Source organism: Apodemus sylvaticus, chromosome 5, assembly GCF_947179515.1.
Source record: "Apodemus sylvaticus chromosome 5, mApoSyl1.1, whole genome shotgun sequence".
NCBI classification, from domain to species: domain Eukaryota; kingdom Metazoa; phylum Chordata; class Mammalia; order Rodentia; family Muridae; genus Apodemus; species Apodemus sylvaticus.
Window position 1 is genome coordinate 17,640,582 of NC_067476.1, and position 23,188 is coordinate 17,663,769.

General features: G+C 41.8%; 1 protein-coding gene across 7 annotated transcripts in view; it reads right to left on the reverse strand.

Moving 5' to 3' along the window:
• The window catches only part of Dennd1a (DENN domain containing 1A), a 480,683-nt gene extending 462,620 nt beyond the window's left edge, over window positions 1-18,063 (reverse strand). For 2 of the 7 annotated variants that reach the window (XM_052182389.1, XM_052182385.1), the window contains exon 1: window positions 17,910-18,039. In XM_052182389.1, the coding sequence (XP_052038349.1) occupies window positions 17,910-17,926 (17 nt within the window). In that variant the 5' untranslated portion in view covers window positions 17,927-18,039. Of the gene's footprint in view, window positions 1-10,625; window positions 10,692-17,909 lie in introns of those variants that run through there. The other 5 variants (XM_052182388.1, XM_052182387.1, XM_052182390.1 and 2 more) reach the window with 5 other exon arrangements.
• Window positions 18,064-23,188: the final 5,125 nt, after the last annotated feature.

Below are 23,188 nucleotides of genomic sequence, written 5' to 3' on the forward strand. Positions count from 1 at the left end.
TCTCTCTCCCACAGTCAATTAATTTAATGATTCTCCAATAAACTTTCCAGAAGTGCTGGAGGTTTTACAGATAGATTAAGGTCCAAAATGGTCTTTTTTTCAATTTGCATTTTAAAATAAGGTAATATAATTTAAATTTTTCTTACTATAAGTTGTTCCTAACCCGTCCTCACCTATTCCTCTCTATTCTGGAATACAATAAAAAAAAAAAATAGCATCTCATTTAGAGAGAAAATGTAGTTTGAAGTTTAAAGTATAAATATTTCATAGCATTCCACAGAATACCATGACACTGAGATATTCCATCACCTGAGCATGCTTAAGCACCACTGAACTAATAATTTGCAACTTATATTCTGCTAAATTGTTCTTGCCTGTGCAATGTGAAACTTTTCCTATGAGGAAGTCAGACCGAGGTAGAAGAAGGTCAGTCCAATTTACCTGAGAAAATACTAAGAAGTAGGCTACCAGGACACCATAAATTTCTTCCTCCTAAATTCCAGACCCTAACTACCCACCCTGTAGTGGCAACCAGCAGACAGGTAGACAGAAGTATCTTTCAGTGACGAGTGGACGAGTGGCTGGTTTTTATAATCTGGTCACAATAATCAAAATAACGTGGACTGCTCTTTCCAGCTAGTTGAGCATGTTCTAGACCACCATTTTCTGTTGATCTCCAGTATTTACTGCACAGATACAGCATAGCAACACAAGCCAAAACAAAACAAAAAACATTATAATCCCAAAGAGGATTGCAAAAACCAAATGATTTGAGGATAATTCATATAGAACTATGGCCAACACAAATAGTTAAAATTGTGCATAGATTCCTAATTTAATGTTCTTAAAAAAAAAAAAACCCAGGTTATATATGAAGGTGCATGCCTTTAATCCCAGCACTTTTGAAGCAAAGGCAGGTGGATCTCTTTGAGTGTGAGGCCAGACTAATCTACAAAGTAAATTCCAGGCCCACCTGAGCTATATAGTGAGACCCTGTCTCAAACAAACAAACAAATGAAACCCAAAGCTAGTGAGATGACTCAGCAGATAAAGACGTTTTATGACTAAGCCTAATTATTTACTTGAGTTTGATCTCCAAAACCCACATAATGAAAGAAGAGAATTCCAGAAAAATCTGACCTCTGACCGCTACACATATACTGTAGCAAGTACACATGCAAGCATGCACACATGCACACACACCACATAATCGTTATAAATGCTTTTAAAAGTCAACATCAGCCAGGCATGATGGCACAATTATTTTTTAAGATTGATTGATTGATTGATGTGCGTACACTGTCACTTTCTTCAAACATACCAGAAGAGGGCATCAGATTCCATTACAGATGGTTATGAGCCACCATGTGGTTGCTGGGAACTGAATTCAGGACCTCTGGAAGAGCAGTCAGTGCTCTTAACCACTGAGCCATCTCTCCAGTCCCAACGGCACAATTCTTTAATCTCAGCACTCAGGAGGCAGAGAAAGGCAGATCTGAGTTTGATGCCTGCCTGATCTACATAGAGAGCTCCAGGACAGCCAGGACTACACAGGGTTTTTAAACCCTGTCTTAAAAAACAAAAAAATAAAAGACATCTTTTAAGATGTGTACCATCCCCTATATTTAACAACAAGTTATATATAACCACAAGTTATATATAACAACAAGTTATATATAACCCTACTTTCTGCTAATTAAAGAGTCCTGAAGTCCCTTTGGTTCCCTACGCATCACCTTCCCAAACTATCTTCAGTTCCTGTTTGGGTTTCTATTGCTGTGATCAAACAACATGACCAAAGCAACTTGGGGAGGTAAGAGTTTATTTGGCTTATACTTCCATGCCACAGTTCATCATCCAAGGCAGGAAGAGGACCTCAAACAGGGCAGGAACCTGGAGGCAGGAACTGGTGCAGAGGTCATGGTGGAGTGCTGCTTACCAGCTTGCTCCACACAACCTGCTCAGTCTGCTTTCTTATAGAACCCAGAAACACCAGCCCAGGGATGGCACCATCCACAATGGGCCAGGCCCTCTTCTACCAATCACTAATCAAGAAAATGCCCTAACGGCTTGTCTACAGTCTGATCTTAAAGAAGCATTTCTCAACTGAGGCTCCTTCCTGTAAGATGATTTTAGCTTGTGTCAAATTCATGAAAAACTAACCAGCACAGTTCTCATCCTACTCTTGAGCTTCAGGTTCAACTTTTAACTCTAAAAGTTCCCCATGGACAGTAACATGACACTTAACATAACCCAAATCAACATAGTCATTTGCTCCAGGAAATCTCAACTGCTTTATACCCTTCCTTCCCCTATGACCCAAATCTCCTGGCATGTCTTTATTTTTATGAGTGTGTAGTGTTGGTTACCTTGTAAGTACTCTACATCCCCAAAGGTAAAGTTGAGGGGAAATTCTGCCACCCTAAACATCCATGCCCATATAAATTACTAATCAAGGTTGAAAACAAAGGCATTTGTTATCTGTTGTCAATCAGGCAGTGGTAGCACAATCCCAGCATTCAGGAGGCAGAGGCAAGCGGATTTCTGAGTTCAAGGCCAGTCTGGTCTACAGAGTGAGTTCCAGGACAGCCAGGGCTAAACAGAGAAACCCTGTCAAGAGAGAGAGAGAGAGAGAGAGAGAGAGAGAGAGAGAGAGAGAGAGAGAGAGAGAGAGAGAGAGAAATCTAAAAAGTAAAGGGGTGACTTTAAAAAAAAAAACTCGGTTTACTTTTTAAGCACTCCTACAAGCCTGCTGTTGCGGTCTCCTACAACTTGAACTTATGTTCCAATAGAGAAATTAAACCAAAAATGAGAACCCAAGGACTAGGAGATAATAGAATCAATTCAGTCAATGTGACTGACAATAGTGACAAGGGCCTGCCAGGATTGCAATACAGATGACTACACAGACTGAAACAGAAAGCAGGGGAGGCAACCCTAGAAGGCAAGGAGAGGAATTTCCAAAAATCAATCAATCAATCAATCTCTCTCTCTCTCTCTCTCTCTCTCTCTCTCTCTCTCTCTCTCTCTCTAAAACAGGTTCTATTATATAGTTCTAGCTGTCCTGAAACTCACCATGTAGACCAGGCTGGCCTCAAACACACAGACATAACACCTGTCTGCGCCTCTGGAGTGCTGAAATTAAAAGTATGCACTAGTGTACACTACTATACCCAGGCTCACTCAAGAATCATTTCAAGTTTGAGTTAAAAAGGATATGATACAAGCAAATAATGTAAGGGGGAAAAAAAACAGAAAAAAGATAGACTAGGAAATCCAGGAAGAGGAAAGGAAGAAAAAGAATACTATTTTAGGAAACAAAAATCCCCCAAAGAAATGGCAGACTTTACTGTCTTGCAAAAATAAATGCAAAACTGTTCAAATATAGACATGAAGCTAATAATAAGGTAGGATGAAGATAATGTTAAATTCTGGATGAACTGTAAAAAAAGGTTCACTAGGCCCTAATGTTAACATTCTTCTCCAAACAGAAAAAAAATTATTCTAATACCCTATATGCCCTAATAGAATTAAATTCTTTCTTATTTATTTATTTATTTATTTATTTATTATTTTTTGAGACAGGGTTTCTCTGTGTAGCCCTGGCTGTCCTGGAACTCACTTTGTTAGACCAGGCTGGCCTCGAACTCAGAAATCCGCCTGCCTCTGCCTCCCAAGTGCTGGGATTAAAGGCGTGCACCACCACTGCCCAGCTAAATTCTTATTTTTAAATATTCACAACAAGCATTCTACTTCTAGAGTTAAGACAAAAATGAAGCATTGAAAACTTGGCTCTGGTCATACATCAAAATTTAAATAATGGTACATTCTATCATTTCAACACTCAAGAGGCAGGGCCAGGATGATCATAAATGCAAGGCCAGTCTGGACTACATACGTGAAATCCTGTCTTAAAACACTAAAATAAATAAATACATTTAAAAAATCAAGTTATCACATAAAGTATAAGTCTAGCTTACAGAATGTAGACCAACAAGCCTAGGAAATACTTCTCCCTGCCTTGCAAATTACTAAATCAAAAGACACTGATTCAGAAACAATAAAGAGGTTTTAAGTATAATTACCCAATAGCATAATTAACATAATATAGAAAACAGCAGACAAGAGCTGGGATGTGTTCCTGAAGGGTCTTGATTCAATTCTTAGGACAAAAGAAGAAAGAAAAAAAGGAAGAAAAGAAGGAAAGGAAGAAGAAAGGAGGAAGGGAAGAAAAGAGGGAAGGAGGAAGGGAAGGAGGGAAGAAAGGAATGAAGGAAGAAGTTAGAAAGAAAGGAAAACAAAATACAAAGAGAAAGGCACTTAAAGGCACTCAATTTTCATCTTAGGGAATCAGTGGTTACTGTCTAAGACTAATTAACAGACAGATTTATTTAGAGTTGAATTTATTTAGGGGTGAATCAACAGAACTAAAATTAGGATTGGTTAGCAGAATTTATCTCCAAAGAGGACTGGAAAAGAGCAGGATAGAGGGCTTGTTCTTTTTGAACTTATAAAAGATTTGATTTTGTGTACTTAAAACTTTGATTTAAAAAATTTTTGAGACAGTCTCAGGTTGTTCCTACAAGCCTCCAACTCACTATACAGCAGAAGATGACCTTGAATTTCTGATCTTCCTGTCATATCTACTGAGTACTAAGATTAAAGACACACATCAGAGCACTCTGCTAAGTTATATCCCCAGCCCAATCAAAAACGCCTTTTAAGGTCTGACAAATACATTCTGTTGACAAAGCTATAAGCTTAACAGCACTTCCCTGTAACAGTGTGAGCTAACACAAATCATGCGAAAAAGAGCATCCAGCAAAATTACAGAATGACTTACTGTTTTTCTTACAGCGCTGGGGATCAAACCAAAAGTTTTGGGCATGCTACCCAACTTTCACCAATAAGCTACAATACCCCCAGTCCTAAACTTACATTTGACCCACTATTTCCATCCTAAAAAGTACAATACACATATCGTACTTAAGAGTATTTAATTCTTCATCATTTGTAACTTAAATACTCATGAGACAGACTGAATAAACCATGGTCTGCCTACTTAATGGAGTATTATGCTGTGTATAGAGAAGGAAGGGTGGTTTCTACACATTGCTAAGAGCCATCTCTTTACAGGATGAGAAAAAGTCGAAAGAGGAATGCTACTACTACTCATTTGAAGGCCTGGAACAAAAATGCATGAATATATATCATGTTTGCCTTTTGTGTTCACTTTTAGTGGAATGACAAATAAAAGTCTAAAATCAAACTAGTTACCTATGGAGAGGAGAAGCAAAGGGGAAGGGAGCAGGGATACTTTTATGAATATACCTCTTCTGTAGCTTTATCTTTGAAGCTATATTATATGTGATGATAAAAACAAGTTCAATTGTCTTTTAAAAGCAATTCCAGCAGTTCCTTATAGAGCTGCAGCATATAGCTGTTAGATCTGCCCACCTTCTAACTCAGAAGCTTAACTTTCTGTTTCTCTTCTTTTTCTCTTTTCTTTGCAAATATTGGCCATAACCTCTTGATTTCTCTTTTTCTCTGAAGCTATCTGTCTCCCACTTCCACCATGTGGATGCTTACAAAGGGCATGGTTTTCTCTCTTCCTTTTCTCCATCTTCCTCCTTGGGCAGGTGCTTGCCTGCCCTAGGGTTGTTCTTTTAAGCTCTAATAAAATTATCCTTGAGCTTAAAAAATGTAAAAAAGCAACTCCCCAAAACATTAAAACTATTTAAAGCCAACTATATTTCAAGTTGGTGATACAACCACAAAGAAATAATTTGACTATACATTCTTTATAACCATGGACCAAAACAAAAACCTACCAAATTAAATAATAATGCACCTTCAAGATGACTCAGTGGGTAAAAGTATTTGCTAAGCAACCTATGTAAAAAGCTAAACAGTGGCTACATTTGTACTCCCAGCCCCAGTACTCAGTAGAGAAACAGTAGGCAGCAACTGCACTGGCTGAAAGCTCACCTATACAGTGCAATGGCAGAAAGAATGAGAGACCCAGCTCAAGACCCAGGTGAAAGGAATGAACCAATTCCCAAGCGCTTTTCTCTACCCTCCATACACGCACCATGGAACATGACTACTTCACTTTCTTTCACTTTTCCTCTCTCCCTCTCCCTTCCTGAGTGGGCAGGCAGGAGAGAAATAAGCTTAAATCTATAATAATATAAGTAATCATCCAGAGATTGTACCGTGATTAAGAGCACTTAACAGGCTTCATAGGACTCAAGTTCAGTTCCCAACAGCAATACTGGGCAGTTTACAACCACCTGTAATGCCAGTCCCAAGTGAAATGGCTCATCAGGTAAAAGTATATGATTTGTGATCCTGGCCACCACCGGGGTTCAGTTCCTAGAACCCACATTCCTGGAATTCACACTTCTATTGTTAAGGCAGGCCTCACTATGTACTATGTACCTGACTAGCCAGAAACTCAAAATTTCTGAACTAGGCTTTTTAAAAAGTGTGCAGCACCCTGCCCAGAATAATATAGTTCATCTTTAAGTACAGACACATTCTGTCTGTCTGTCTATCTATCTATCTCCTAGTTTTGACATCTGGAAAACCCTAGAAATAACAACAGACACAAAAGCAAACCTTCCCATATGAAAAACAAAACTCCTAAAGCCCAAACCAAGATTACTAAGGCTATTTCCCACCATAAGAAGGTAGAACTTCCAAGAGAATACAGGTCTAGAGCAATAAACACTTAACATGACCCTAGAACATCTTATGACAAAAGCAAAAGCAAAAAAAAAAAAAAAATACTTGAAACTCCCAATAAAAAACCAAAAAAAAGAAATTGAACATCAGCAAGGATAATAACTGTAATAGCTTAGGGAGACAAATAGAATTACACAAGTGCATTTAAAGTGACACTCCTCCCCCAATTAAAAAAAAAAATGCCTTCTGAAAATTCAAAGAATCTGCATGAAAATTCATAAAGGAAAACAAACATACATCCTGTATTTCTGGTGTAAACTGTACGTAATGGCATTGAAAGGTTAATATGGAAAAGGTTTTCTTTATAGAGGCATTCAAGAATTCCAACTAACAGAAAAAGACATAACAGAAACAGACTGTGGTGTTTGACCACCCTAGCCAGTTAAACCAGGAGAGTGAACCAGATACCTACCATGTGCCACCTGGTAAAAGCCCATTATTACATAGGTATTCTTGCCAAGAAAATAAGTTTAAATCTCATCACACCATTCATTCTAATTATCAAGTTATAGGAAATATAAAAGATAGAGAACATATTAAATAAACCATAAGGATTTGATGGAAATTACATAGATCCAATAGTTAATTTAGTTCCATAAGAACTAAATTGCAAAGCCAGGAATGGTGGCATACAACTCTAATCCTAGCACTTGGAAAGCAGAGGCAGATAGATCTCTGTGAACTTAGGGCCAGCCTAGTCTATATAGTGACTTCTAAGATAGCTAGGGCTGTCTCAAAAAATCAAAAAGAAAAAGAAATTGCAAAAAGGAAAAAAAGGCCGGGCAGTGGTGGCACACGCCTGTAATCCCAAAGCACTTGGGAGGCAGAGGCAGGCAGATTTCTAAGTTCAAGGCCAGCCTGATCTACAGAGTGAGTTCCAGAACAGCCAGGGCTATATAGAGAAACCCTGTCTCAGAAAAAAAAAGGGGTGGGGTGGGAGAATTTATGAGATACCAACCAGATACAGGGTATGACATCAGTGTATTCAAATCTAAATACACAAATGTGTTTTTTTAAATGGGAAGGGGGCAAGATAACACAGTAAATAGAGGTGCTTACCATCTGAACAAGCCTGAGCATTGAGTTCTACCCCTAAAACCCAGATGCAAGGAGAAAACCAACTGCACAAAGCTGTCCTCTGACTTACACACACATGCCATGCCATCCGTGATATGCCCACACATCATACACAAACTCCTAGTAAACTAAACAGTTTTAAGCCAAGAAATCATGAAATGCTGAGTAGGTATTTAATAATACTAAAGAACGCTTGTAGATATTTTAGGTGTGGCATTTCTGTTTAAAAAGATCTTTCAGATCTTCCAGGGACAGAGAAATATTTAGGAATGAAATGTGTCATTTGGAATTTGATTCAGAATAAACCAGGACACTGGGAGGTGGAAGAGGGAATTACAAACCATTACCTATTAATGAAACTAAAGCTATAAATTAATGGGTTGAAATTGAGTAATGAGAGTGATTTGGGAGCTCATTATGCTGCACTATTTCTACAAATGTTTATTTTCTAATATATAACCATTTTCTAAAATATAACTCTAAGTACCATAGGAAATGACTGAACATTGATACCAGCTAAAATAAAATATAAATTATGGATGTCTTTTAGAAAATGGAATAAAAATGTCCAGTATTTATGAGAACATAAAATGTTCAAAAGTGCTGCAATTCTGATTATTTACATGTTCATCTGATCTCCCCAGCTAACAGAGGAAGAGTGATTTTTCAGACATCAGGGTCTCAAGCCTTCAAATAAATCTAGTAAAACATACCATGCATCTCAACTGTCTCACTAACTAAAGCAAGTATGTTTTTTAAAAAAAAAATACATTGTTTTATATACATATATGTGTGTGTGTATGTGTGTGTATATATATCTTGCTTTCTTTAAACCTTTTTAAACTTCAGATTTTCCATGTCAGCATGCTTTTCCTCAACAAGAAATACTCCTGATAGCTGTCTAGATAATTACATCTCTACTGAAGGCTAGAGACCTCTCTTGGACGCGCGCCGCACACACGCGCACACACACACACACACACACACACACACTCTGGGGGTGGGGTAGAAGAAAGACTCAGAATTGAGCACTGAGAGCCGGTATAATGTTAAGTTCTAACCTGGTTATGTCCTATAGACATTGGGAGGAGGGGCTGCTGCTTCAGCACTATTCCCCTCATTCCAGCATCTCACACCCTGGAGTACAAGCTCAGCTAAAACTCAAACAGCACCTTCTCTAGACTGACTTCCTTCTGTCCGTTTATTTACAAGGCCTAAGCAATATCAATGAAACATCCCTGAAAACTTTCCTGTGGCTAGCAAGCTCAAAAAGTCTTTCTGTTGCTTTCTCTTTCTAATTCTCCCATGGACAGATTTCCTTTTTGCCCATTTTAAGTCTTACTTCTCTATCAGAGCTTATGCCTTCACTGTGGAGCTCTTAAAGGTTTTTTTCCCTTTCCCCCTTCCTTCATATGGTAGTGGTGAGCACCTTTAACCCCAGCACCAAGGAGGCAGAGGCAGACAGATCTCTGTTCAAGGCCAGCCTGGTTTGCAGAATAAGCTCCGGTACAGCCAGGGTTATACATAAAAACAAAAACAACAAAACAAACAAAAAAAATCCTTCCTTTTTCACTATAGACCAAAACACGTTCTCCCAAACGTAAATACACCGTGCACCGATCTTCACCTTACAAACATCCCACTTAACATCTAACTTAGCTAAGTTTACTAGATCATCTTCACTCATCTCTGGGATCCACGACCTCCTGTCACATCTACCTAAACTCTCTCTGAAATCCATCCCTTTTCTTTCCACTGCCAAAACCTCAGATCAGACCTACATCTCTTGCAGCATACACTATTGCACAGTTCCTTCCACAATCCACCAACATTCCTTTCCCACACACATTCCTATCAGTAAAAACTAAGCAACACACTTCACACATATCCACCTATCGACTCTTAATGGTTCGTTGTTATACCAGTAAATTAGAAAATACAGAAGTCCTGAAAGTATCATTACAATAAGTCTTCGCCCATGTTCCAATGGATCACCCTGCACAACCCCGGGATGCCACTGTTTGGCCACTGCACTCTAATCTGCTAGTAGTCTGCTTAAAAGCCCCAGCAAGATCCCATTACAGCACTCACAAATTCTTCAACTGCACAAGCCTATTTTTTTTAAGTCCACATCCTGTAGTGAGTGTGTGTGTGTGTGTGTGTGTGTGTATGTGTGTGTGTGAGAGAGAGAGAGATCATGTCCTTCCTGTATTTCAGCTACACTTTTTATCTCCCTCTGAATTTTGCAAAGTCTTCTCTGCCTGGAATGCCACTGCTCATGACAGCTGCTGATGTGTACTTATCTAACAGACAAATTCTTGGAATATCACCCGTCTTTTCAACAGGAACAAATACATCCTGAACATAATTCTTTCTTGCTTTTATTTGGAACATGCTTTAAAAAAAAAAAAAACCTGGTATCCAGTGGTAGTGGCACACAGCTTTAATCTTAGCACTCAGAAGGCAGAGGCAGGTGGATCTCTGAGTTGAGGTCTACAAAATTAAAATGAGTTCTTCCAGGGACAGCCATGACTATATAGAGAAACCCTGTCTCGAACGAATGAATGAATGAATGAACGAACGAATGAACAAAAGAAAGAAAAAAGAGAAAAAGAAAAAGAAAGAAAAAGAAAAAAGAAAAAAGAAAAAAGAAACTTGTTTCTTCTCAATACTTAAATGTATAATGGAAATATATTCTGGAGAAATATGTTATTGGGTAATATTTGACCATCACAGAAAAGCTATTATAGAGTTTTATTGTGTATCACATTCATCAGTCCTTATCCGGCACATGACTGTACCTGGAATGATGAATTCAGTAAGAGTAACAGAGATCAGCTTTGGTTGGTTGGTTGATTGGTTGGTCCTTCCTTATTTATCTTTCCAGTCCCAACAAAGTGCTCCTAAGCAAAAAGGATGTTGCAAATCCAGGGATTAGTTCTCCAAGTTTCTCGCCATGAAAAAAAAAAAGGTTAACCTTTGAAACTGCAACCAGCATTCCAGCCAGGAACTCATACAGATTTAGCAGCCTGAATAAAAACATTTACCTTCCCTGTTTCAACCTTCCTGACTGTAACAGCTCAGATTGGAAGCACAGAATAATACAAGCACACTGTTCGAAAATTGATAAAAAACTGAACAGGCTGACTCCAGGCTCTAGTAACAGAAAGCCCAAGCTCTGTGAAGACTTTATCTTCCACCATTCCAGGTCCTTCTACCTTCTCCTGGGGCTGGGATGGAAGCACTGTACCGGAAAGGGGAGAGGCATTAGAGGGGGAAAAGCACAAGAAATGTCACATCCCAACTCCTAGTGAGGAAGGAAGGAAGAAAGGAAGGAAGGAAGGAAGGAAGGAAGGAAGGAAGGAAGGAAGGAAGGAAGGAAGGAAGGAAGGGAGGGAGGGAGGGAGAGAGGGGAAGGGGAAGGGGAGAGAGGGAGGGAAGGAGAGAGGGAGGGAGGAAAGAAGGGAAGAAAGGAGGGAGGGAGGGAAGGGAGGAAGCAAGCTGGTCACCCATGCTCAAGCAAGCAACCCTAGCTGAACTCAGTGGGACACACATACACAGTATATACCAGAGAGACAATAGGAACTGTTTGTGCTGCTGTTTGTGCTACTCGAAAAGTCACAAGGAGCACCCTTAGAGAGCAGTACAAAACAAATGCGAGCAGAGCTATGTTAAGAAACAAAGCTGGGGCTAAGAGCACTGACCACTCTGCCAGAGGTCCTGAGTTCTAGTCCCAGCAACCACATGGTGGCTCACAACCATCTGTAATAGAATCTGATTCCCTCTTCTGGGGTGTCTGAAGAGAGTGATAGTGTTCTCACATACATAAAATAAATCTTTTTTTAAAAATCTCAAGAAAGAAAGAAAGAAAGAAAGAAAGAAAGAAAGAAAGAAAGAAAGAAAGAAAGAAAGAAAGAAAGAAGAGAGAAAGAAAGAAAAAAGAGAGAAAGAGAGAGGAGGGAGGGAGGAGGGAGGGGAGGGAGGGAGGGAGGGAGGGAGGGAGGGAGGGAGGGAGAGAGAGAGAGAGAGAGAGAGAGAGAGAGAGAACTGCTCACCCATGCAACCCATGCTCAATCAAGCAACCCCAATTAAACTCAGTGGACACATATACACAAGGAGAAGCATGAAAGTAAATGGAGTCTAGGAGAAGAAAACATAATGGTGAAAAATATGATCAAAGTGCATCATATACATGTATAAAATCTTTCCAAAATTTCCAATTTTTAAAAAGAAGCAAGGCTGTTTCTCTATGCTTGACAACAACGAGATGGGCTCATGTCCACTTTCAAGCCATAGGATTTCCATTACTCTTCCTTTAAGAACCCCCTTCTTTTCCCAAGTCTTCCCTTTCTTTCAGTTCAAACCTCAGCCTCTTCTGAGAAACCTATCTGTTCTGCTTTGACCCTATGTTTTCTCCAGATTTCATCTGGATTAAATAAGAGCCACTCGGAGATACCAGTTTACATCAGGTGGCACAACTGCTTTGGAAAATTATTTTAAGAGTTATCAAATAAAATCTAGCAATTCTACTTAGGTATAAATAGGAGAAGCACATGCTCATACTAGATGTTCATATTAACATGCTAGCAGTGAAAAGGGAGAAAACGACCACAACACCTAACAACTGATGAAGGAAGGAGTAAAATGTGGCACATGTACACAATGGAATATGACCCACGGGCCAGCCTGGTCTACAGAGTTACAGCCAAGGCTACACAGAGAAACTCTGTGTTGAAATATAAACAAATAGTTAAAAACCAGGCAGTGGTGGTGTACACCTTTAATCCCAGCATCCCAGAGGCAGAGGCAGGTGGATTGATGTGAGTTTCAGCTTCTACAAATCAAGTTCCAGGTCAGCCAGAGCTACACAGACTCAATCCTGTTTCAAAACAAAAATAAAACAAAAAAACAAATGAAATATTACCCACTAAGAAAATACAATAATCCTTGAAACAATTATACAAAGGAAAAGTAGCTACCTACACAAAGGCTTAGGTATTACTTCATGTATATGAAATGCCCAGAACAAGTAAATCTATAGTCCCTGAAATCAGATTGGTGATTACCAAGGGTTGGAAGAGTTTGAAAGAATGAGGAGTGACTACTACAGTTCGTTCTAGGGTAATAGACACTCCAGAGTTACATCATGGTGTTCACTCATGACTCTATAGACATACTAAAGAACTTTTAGTTTAAAAGATTATATAAAACCTAGAGTACTGCACACTTTGATTCCCAACACTAAGGATGCAGATGCATGTACACCTCTGTTAGGTCACAAGCAGACCGATCTACAAAGAGCTCCAGGCCAGCCAAGAGTACATAGGGAGATCCTGTCCCAAAAATAAATTAATAAGTCTGATAGTATTAATCATGCCCTCATTCTGACCTCACCTAAACTGCTTTTTACATCATCAGCTAAAATCTTGCCCAAAGTTCTATTGCTTTACTCTCTGAAATAAATTCTTGCCTAAACTTGACGTGACTAATACTTCTTCATCCTTTAATTCTGAGTTCAAACATCATCTCTACAGTAAGGCTATCCCCCACCACTTTATCCAAAATAGGACAGGCACTTGGCATCTTCCTCTCTCAGCATTTCAATTGCTTCTCAACACATTACTTTATGTGAATTTACTCAGTTTACCTATCAGACCCACCAGTCTGCTAGTACCACAAAAACAAGAACCATCCACTTGCCAGGCAGTGGTGGCATACACCTTTAATCCCAGCACTCCAGAAGCAGAGGTAGGCAGATCTCTGTGAGTTCAAAGTCAGCCTGGTCTACATAACAGGACAGCCAGGAATACACAGAATACTCAAAACACAAACAAACAAAAAGAACCATCTGTCATCCCCCACTATAATCCCAGATGGCTAACAGTTCCTCACATTTAAGTAATATTTTCATTTCCCTAATAGGCCTGTCCTCATATGTACTTCTCAGTTGACATCACAGCCACCATCACGACCCTTACTCCTTTAGGGCCTTATTCATCTTGCAACTAAAGCATTCCCTCCTAAAGCCTTCTCTTGACAACTTCTTCCCACCCCCAGGGTAGCCTTCACTCCACCACCTAGTCATTACTGGTAGCCCTGCTTAGATAGCAATTATGTTGAATTATGCCTAGGGTTTGAGGGGGAAGGGGGTGGGGCAGGGTACTTTTATTTTGTACTTGTGCCTACTACTTTTGAAAGCCTTAGGGCAAAAGAAAATCTTTTCATTTTTGTACCCCTAGTACTTGGCACACTGTCAAGCACAGTACTACTACAACTGATAACAGCTAACATTTATTAAATGCTTAATGTGTGCTTGACACTTCTTGGTTGTATAGTAAGAGAGTAAATGAATTAATGGCTTCCTCCAATACCAACCTCAAGGTCGGTCTGATGGGGACAGCAGAAGAGCATAAGGGCTAACGCAGACCACCACAAGGCCAAAGCTGTTGGCCTACTCTGTTCCTATGCCTTCAAATCTTAAAGTATGCTTTTCTCAGAGTCCATTAATGTCAGGTCTCTTCAAACTCACTTAAAACACTTCCTTCCATTACTTACAACCCACTTCCTGGACCTGGTGCCTGGAAGCAATTTCTAGGATGTCACCACAAGCAATATTAAACTGCCTCACGGTTTCCTGCTGTGCATCTGCATTATCAGTTAAATTGCCTCATATTAACCACATTCCAGTCCACAGGGATCACTGAAACACTAAATAAGATTTAAACATACCTGTCCAAGAATGTCACTTAGCACCACTCCTTTTATGCCTCTAGAAAAATCTCTGCTTGGGCTGAAGGTTTAGATTTCCAGTGAATCACCTGAATATTGGTGACCTCTTTCCTTTGTCACTTAGATGTTTGGTTTGATTCAAGACAATGTGTCATTATTTAAAATGAACAAAGACCAAACAAACTCTTGTTAGTAAAAATAAGTAATGTTCTACCCAGACCAAGACAATCTGCCTTACACTTATTAAATACAAAAACTTTTAAGAGTTCTAATAGCAAATTGCTCTTTTTAATTCTATATACATTTCAATCTGAGAATTTAATGTCTAAGCATCTTAATTCAGATCCTATCTATTAAAGACAGCTCATAAATTCTTCCTAGACAACCATGTGCCAGTTCACAGGGAACTAAAAAACAAATCTGATAGTCCTTGCTCTCAAGAAGTTTGTGTCTCACTTAATATATGACAACTGAGGAACAAGATGTGGCACTGCCATCCTAATGTGATTACAAAAACAGAGAGGCACCTGACCTAGGATGGGGGTGCAGGCAGCTGGGAGGGAATGGACATCTATCTGATCTTAAACCTGTGGACTCCTACTCTTTCAAATGAAAACAGTAATTTATAAGTAGCACCAGTGGACAGTTGTGTTTTATAAAATGATTCACATTCAACATTACCACGGTGCCAGCAGAGACTACTCCAGCAGCCCTAGCTTCCCACCCTGAATAGTAAATCACCTCCTGGATCTAATAATACACAGGTTTATCTCTCATCATACTGCAGACACCAGCTTCACAATTACACACAGTATTGTTTTTTAATCAATTTTTATTTTTTTATATTGTGACAGTGTTAAATCAATCTTAACCCTTGGCCCTTAAAACGTGTTCTCTGTTACCTGAAACGTGCCTTTCTCTGACACGTTTCAGGCATAAAATACATCAGACACACGTTTCTCTGGCATAAAATACATCAGATATTCTTAATCATTTGACAAAAAGGTATAAAACACTAAGTTCCTAATATGAGCCTGGCAATCACATTGATCCTGTGTTTACTGCTCATAACGATCCTGCAGGCCCCTTCTTTCCTAGGAAAATCCAGATTCACTGTTTGGATACACTATTTCATAGCATGACAAAGAGCTGGATTTTGAACCCAGATCTGATCTACATTGCCCTTATAATGGCGCAAGGCATCAGAGATAAGCAAAGGGGTCTACAGAATGCTCAGTCCGCCCAAACCCACCTACCCACCTCCTTACTCAAGGGGACCTGAACACTTAGCTTTCACTTCAGCCAAGTGAAAACCCTGAACACCTGTTCTGCCTGACAGAATGGCCAATAGCAACCACAGCCATTTTCTCCAGTGGCAAGGGTGGTACCTAAACTTATTATTCCCTTACCTCCTATCCATCCATACTCCTAGCTATGGACAGAAACTGCACAATTCACACATGCTATAAGTCACAATTAATTTTCATAACTTCTATTTTCATATTCTCTTTCAATCTCACCACAGGCTACCATATTTCCCAGGCCTTTTTCTTTTTTCTTTTAACCACTGAGCAGTCTGGTTTGAAGATTAATAAGGCCATTGTTCATACTAATTTCACACTTAATGCAATTTCATGCTTTGGTAAATTCCCTTACCCAAGTGCTTAGATAGTACAGTGATGCATTCCACCAAACATACTTACGGAACATACTTGTCAACCTGCTACTGTCAAGAGTGAGAACAGATGACAGCTACTCATCTGAACTTGTTCTATTTTAATGTTCACTCCAATACAGGATGCCTCAGTCCAGCAAGTCCCTGAACTTCTCTGGGACAAGAAAGGTAAGACACACCCTCGTGCTTTCTCTGCAACTCTGAGGTGACTTACAGAAAGTGCTTCCACATGCTGCTGAAATTCCAAGTTCGCAACTCGTACTTGAAGGCTGGAATTTAGCCTGGAGCTCCTTCTTTAATCCCAATAGTTCACAAACTAAATCCCTTTACCTCCCCAGATTCTCAGACTCCTATTTGTGCTATATTCTAACCCCTCCTCCCTTTTCTATAAAAATAAAATAAAGATCTTCTTATGCCTCCACATCCATTTTCATGAGCAAATTTTTCTAATTTCATTCAGCAGGTGTCACAGGATTTCTGCAAAACTTACAAGACGCCTTTTGTAAATGAGAACCCTAACCGCTGAAGAGACTGAACAGCCAGGCAAAGGTCACACTGCATGTGCATCACTTGGACATGAGATGCAATGTTTGAATAATTATTAGATTTTTGCCCTTGAGGCCCTTCCTCTTTCAAACTTCCTTAGTACAATTCTCAAAATGCTGAAATAAACACATTCCACGGGCTTTCCTATAAGAGGGTTTATGGTGTCTTGTGAATGCTGTTTTCCAGAAGAGTCTACGCTGTCAACTTTGTTTTTCAATGTCCTTAAGCAATTCTATTAGTCATAGAGAAAAAGTGAACATTTGCTAATGATTAGAGAGAGATAAAAGCATCTGAGTTCTAGGGCTGAGGTAGGGAGTGGCCAGAAGAGGTCTGGGGCTGGGAAGGGAGATAGAGACGGACCAAAGCAACAACACCCAAACTGGACCACAGAAAAGTTGCACTTTCCAAAGTCAACTTCTAATGTTTCGGTGGGTACTGAAGTTACAAGTACCAACATTTTCATGAGAAAACTTAAGCCTCAACCAGGGACTCCAAGCAAATGAAGGAGGAGTGAGGGGATTTGCCAGAATTAGATTACAAAACCTTTTCAAAATCAGGTGCTCAGTGACAACCTAAAGGTGTCCTTCATAGCCTTTGGCCCTGGCTTGTGCAGAGACTCAGATAAGAGGAAGCGACAGCAGAGGCAGAGGGCCTTCCTGTGCAGGCCATCAGCCCTTAAATGTTCCAGAAGCCCCCTCCCTCTAAGAACCGCACACCACTTCTGTAATGGTTACAGGCCTCAAGCAGACAGGCTGCAACCTCTCAGGACCTGCCAGCACTCGGGGTCGCCCCAAACACACCCTTATGAGGACTTGCTTCCGGAGACCTCCCCCCTCCCAGCAGCTGTATGACAGTTTTCTGGGGCTCCGTACATCCCGCCTGGGGAGCCACCGCGTCAGCAGTTCCCGCCCTCAGGTGAGGAGGGGACATCTGATCATCCGCGCCCCTCCACCCCGCGCGCACCCCATCCCGAGCCTTCCCGCATCGCCATGGCAACCGTCCCCCTCCCCGCTGGACGCCTCCACGCGGGGCGCCCCTCCGGTCCCGGCAACAAGTCCCCCAAGCGCGGCCCACGGCCTGCAGCTCTAGCCCAGCCTCGCCTCCCCCGCGCCCGGCTCCGCCCGGCCGCACTCACTTGATCCTGGAGCCCATGGTCCCGGGGCCTCCTCATGGACCCGCGGGCCCCGCTCGGCGCTGCACTGCGCTGCCCGCCCGCCCGTGGCCGACCGGCCTCCCTCAGGCGCTCTCCCCGCCCCTTCCTCCCTTCCCTCAGGCAGGGACCCGCCCGCTGGAGGCTCGCGCTCCCTGGCCGACGCCCCTGCAGTCGCCTCCCGGGGTTAAAGTACTCGCTCCAGCCGGGGGAGCGCCATGGTCGCCGGCGCGCGTACCCGGCGCGCGCCGCCCCCTCCGTCTCTCACACCGCCGCCCCCTCCCGCCCGCGCCGCTGATCCAGGGGGCTGCTGGGAAGTGTAGTTCACTCGTGTGAGGCTGGCCCGGGGGGCAGGAAGCGCGCTGCAGGACACTAGCTGAAAGGCCTGTGGCTTCTCTGAGAAGAGACCTAGGGACCTTTGACCCACTGCTTTTCGTCAGAATCCACCCAAAGCGCCCTGAAGAAACTTCCATCGTGTCCCCAGAGGCCACTAAAGAAGCCTTCATCCACTCCTCAAGTGTAGAACTCTTGACAGGCTAAAATTCGGGGTATCTGAATTGGAAATAAACAGTTGTCCTCCCTTCTATATGCTTTAACTCAGGAACCCACAATGACTCCAGTTTCCCTGAGTCAGGCTTCAGGGTTCTTGTTTCCAGAATTTGAAAAATGAAGTTCACAGACCATGAAGGTTTAGTTTTAAGGAGGTGTTTTGTTTTGTTTCGTTTCGTTTCGTTTGGTTTTAATACATTCTTTTTTTTTTTTTTATTATTCGATATAATTTATTTACATTTCAAATGATTTCCCCTTTTCTAGCCCCCCCACTCCCCGAAAGTCCCGCAAGCCCCCTTCTCTTCCCCTGTCCTCCCACCCACCCCTTCCCACTTCCCCGTTCTGGTTTTGCTGAATACTGTTTCACTGAGTCTTTCCAGAACCAGGGGCCACTCCTCCTTTCTTCTTGTACCTCATTTGATGTGTGGATTATGTTTTGGGTATTCCAGTTTTCTAGGTTAATATCCACTTATTAGTGAGTGCATACCATGATTCACCTTTTGAGTCTGGGTTACCTCACTTAGTATGATATTCTCTAGCTCCATCCATTTGCCTAAGAATTTCATGAATTCATTGTTTCTAATGGCTGAATAGTACTCCATTGTGTAGATATACCACATTTTTTGCATCCACTCTTCTGTTGAGGGATACCTGGGTTCTTTCCAGCATCTGGCAATTACAAATAGGGCTGCTATGAACATAGTAGAACATGTATCCTTATTACATGGTGGGGAGTCTTCTGGGTATATGCCCAGGAGTGGTATAGCAGGATCTTCTGGAAGTAAGGTGCCCAGTTTTCGGAGGAACCGCCAGACTGATTTCCAGAGTGGTTGTACCAATTTGCAACCCCACCAGCAGTGGAGGAGTGTTCCTCTTTCTCCACACCCTCTCCGGTTTTAATACATTCTTAAGTGAGAGTTTGGGGGAAGAATCCGCCCATCCCAGGAAATAGGGTACCATCGAACTGCATGCCAGGAGCTGAGGATGAATTAGTCCAAATGTATAATGGAACCAATGATTTTATTGGACTTTCTTATAAAGCATGAGAGGGGGTTGCTTACAGGAATGTGGGCAACTCCAAAGCAGCTGCACTAGAAAGTGTCTACCCTATACTCCCCTGACTGCCCCCCATGATGGCTCATATCTTTAATCCCAGCACTTGGGAAGCAGAGGCTAGCGGATCTCTGTGAATCTGAGGCCAGTCTGGTGGTCTACAGAACTAGTTCCAGGAGAGCCCAGGGCTACACGAGAAACTCTGTCTTGAAAAAAAAAAAAAAAAGTCTACCCTACTATGAATGATAGCTTTCCTGTAGACATATATACAGTTTTCTTTAGTTAACCTCCTATAATCTACTACAATCTGTGTACTCTAGCACCTCCCCAGGCCCAGAGGAATGTGCAATTAGAGTAGATTGCATACACATGGTAGGGAGGACCAGGTGGAATCTCTGCTGAGAAACTGTTAACAACTGACAGGCCTGCTCCTGATGATCTCCTGCAAGCAGGCACAGCTGATGTGAAGAGGGCAGCTATTTTGCTGTGAGGACCAGATTCTACAACCAATCACTTAGATGAGAAAATTCTGTTAATATCTGAGGGAGGACCCATATTAGTTTAATTAAGGAAGGTAGCCTCTTCCATGGGCTGGCTTAAAAGAACAGGGAAGGGGGCATTCATATCTCTCTCTGTGCTTCCTGACTGGATTTTGTTGTGACTAGCAGACTCACATTCCTGCTGCCATGTCTTCTCCTCTTAAACTGTACTGTCCCCTCAAATATGAGCCAAATTATACCCTACGTCGCTTTTTCTTTTTTCATCAAAGCCTCACCCTCCAGCTACCCACCCTTGGTTGGCTCAGAAGAAACACGGAGACATGCCTGCCTCTGCTTCCCGAGTGCTGCAGGCCTTAGAGGCATGGCCACCACACCCGCCCGTCACTTGCCTAGCTTGCTTTAGTCAGGTATTTCATCACAAACAAAGCAGGACCTCAAGGGTAGCTCAGCAAGGGCTTCCTTTATTGGTCCTTATGAGGGCTCCAGTACCAAAACCTCCTCAGACCACAACAGTCCCTGGCAGAAATTAACAAAAAAGAAAATATTTGAGAGCCAGAAACATCAACCTGCTACCCATCCCTGCCAGGCCCCTGAGATACTCACTTTCATGAACACCTGTTTCATGTGCTCTAGGCCTGGAAGGGCCACAAAGGAAGCAATAATGACAGACCCATTTAGTGACAGCAAGAAAGCATGCCCTCTATGAATCAGGCACAATATTCCTCAGGCCTGGGTCATGCCAGTCCTCATGATGGCCCTTGGAATTTGTCCTTCCATTTTGCAAAGAGGAAAATGAGGCCTATTCCCCAGGTGATTCAAGTAACAAGGACTGAAGTCAAGGTGGTCGGCGTCAGTGCTGAATAATCCCAGTCACAGGATGGACCTAGGCACTCTTGGCGTGGCACTTTTGGACACAAGTCAAAAGATGCTACAGGCCCACGGGTCCCTTTTGGTCCTGAGCCTTTTCTCTTTCTTCCTTGCCTCTTTCAATTTTCTCTTCTGAAATGTTGTTCATCCCTTCCACCATTTTGACCTTTATAAATCTTTAAAGTGTCTCCCCAACTCAGCACTCATCTCACGGTCACCACAGTAACATCCTAGGCGACCAGCCAGGCATGGAGCAAAGAAAGCACAATGAATCGTAGACAGACTCCTTCTTTGGGGGTTACCTCCTGGATAAAAATACCACCGCCCTTTTGTCTATGCCTTGAGGTTGTTGAAGGCAAAGGGTGAACCTTTTTGAATTTAAAAAAAAAAAAAAAGAAATGTCCAAACTGCCATTTTGAATTCAAAGTCTTTACACCCAGACACCAACACAGACTTAAAACAGCCCCAGGAGCAATGTTCTGCTAGACAGGCAAGGGCTCCGAGTGTTTACTCACCTTGTTTTCTATGAAACCTCTCCAAGGAGCAGTTGTTATCAAGATCTTCTCTGGAATGAGCAGTCAGTTCAAACGCTCTGTGCAGGAGACTATAAATAAAACAAAGTTATTTGGTGGAGGGCAAAAGCTGGCTGCTTTTCAAAGAGGGTTGTAGGCAGCCTGGCCACAAAAATGTCTGAATGCCTACTGGGTGGTTTTGTGTGTGTGTGTGTGTGTGTGTGTGTGTGTTGTATGTTAGAAGGGGAGGCAAAGGGTGGGGCTTATGTACCTGCCCAGGTGGCCTCTAGACAGCAGGGTGGTCCAGGAAAGAACAGAGTGGGAGTTAGGAATCTGGCCTGTATGGCGGGTTGCAGCACTGTGAATTTAGGCAACTAATTGGGCAATCATCTGTTTCCACTTCCTCCTCTGTAAAATGGGTAGAGAGGATGAGGAGGAGCTGAGATCGAAAGACAGATGGTGACGTAGGAACCAACACTGCCAGACCTGAAACCAGGCTGCCTCCCTTCGAATCTCACGTCTACCTCTTAGAACATATGTGAACTTGGACAAGTTCTGTCTAGGCTCTCAACATCTCAGTTCCTTGTAAAATGAGAACAATGGTAATATCCTATAGTGAACATGAGAATTAAATTAGTGACTAGCATGTAGTAAGCACCCAAAAATTATTGGCAACACGTATGTACAAGCTCTTACCACAGCTTAATGTTTCTCTTCGCTTCTTTTTGTTTGCATTGCTGGGAAATAAATTCAGGGCCTTGTGCTTGTAAGCACTCTAGTCCTGTTACGTCCCTAGCCCTCACATTTGTTATTAATAGTAGTGATCATAATAAGAACGGGGGAGATGGTTCAATTAGTAAAGTGCTTACTTTGCAAGCAGAGGACCTGAGTTTGATTGCCAGAATCCATGTTTAAGAGGGGGAAAATATCAGGCATAGTGATTGTCTTAGTCAGAGTTTCTATTCCTGCAAACATCATGACCAAGAAGCAAGTTGGGGAGGACAGGGTTTATTCAGTTTACATGTCCACATTGCTGTTCATCACTAAAGGAAATCAGAACCAAGCTGGGCAGGAAGCAGGAGCTGATGCAGAGGTCATGGAGGGATGTTTCTTACTGGCTTGCTTCCCCTGGCTTGCTCAGCTTGCCTTCTTATAGAATCCAAGACTACCAGCCCAGGGATAGCACCACCGCAATGGGTCTTCCCACCCTTGATCACTAATTGAGAAAATGCCTTACAGCTGGATCTCATGGCAGTATTTCCTCACCTGAAACTCCTTGTCTCTGTGATAACTCCAGCTTGTGTCAAGTTGACACACAAAACCAGCCAGTACAGTGATGTATATGTAATTCCAGTACTGGAAATGCAGAGAGAAGTGGTTGCCTAGAACTATATAAGTTCTAGGCCATTGGAGACTTTGTGGATGGTGCCTAAAGAATGCGATCTGAGGTTTCTCCTTAACCTACACACACACACACACACACACACAAACATACATGTGCCCCAACATACACACAAATATGGACACATGCTCACATAGAAACATAATAGTTCTTTCTGTACTTGAGTTCAGGAATCTAAAATCCATAACCTTCTTTTACTGCTTATATTCTGTCCATTTCAATTCAAATCAACTGTAAAGGATAAAAATCAGAAATAACGGTAACTGAAACAAAAATAGAAACTCGTTTCTCTTTCCTGTAAGGAGTGGAAGTGAAAATTGCAGAGCTAAGATGACAATTCCATATCATCAAAGCTCTAGAATTCCATCTTGCTGCTCTCTT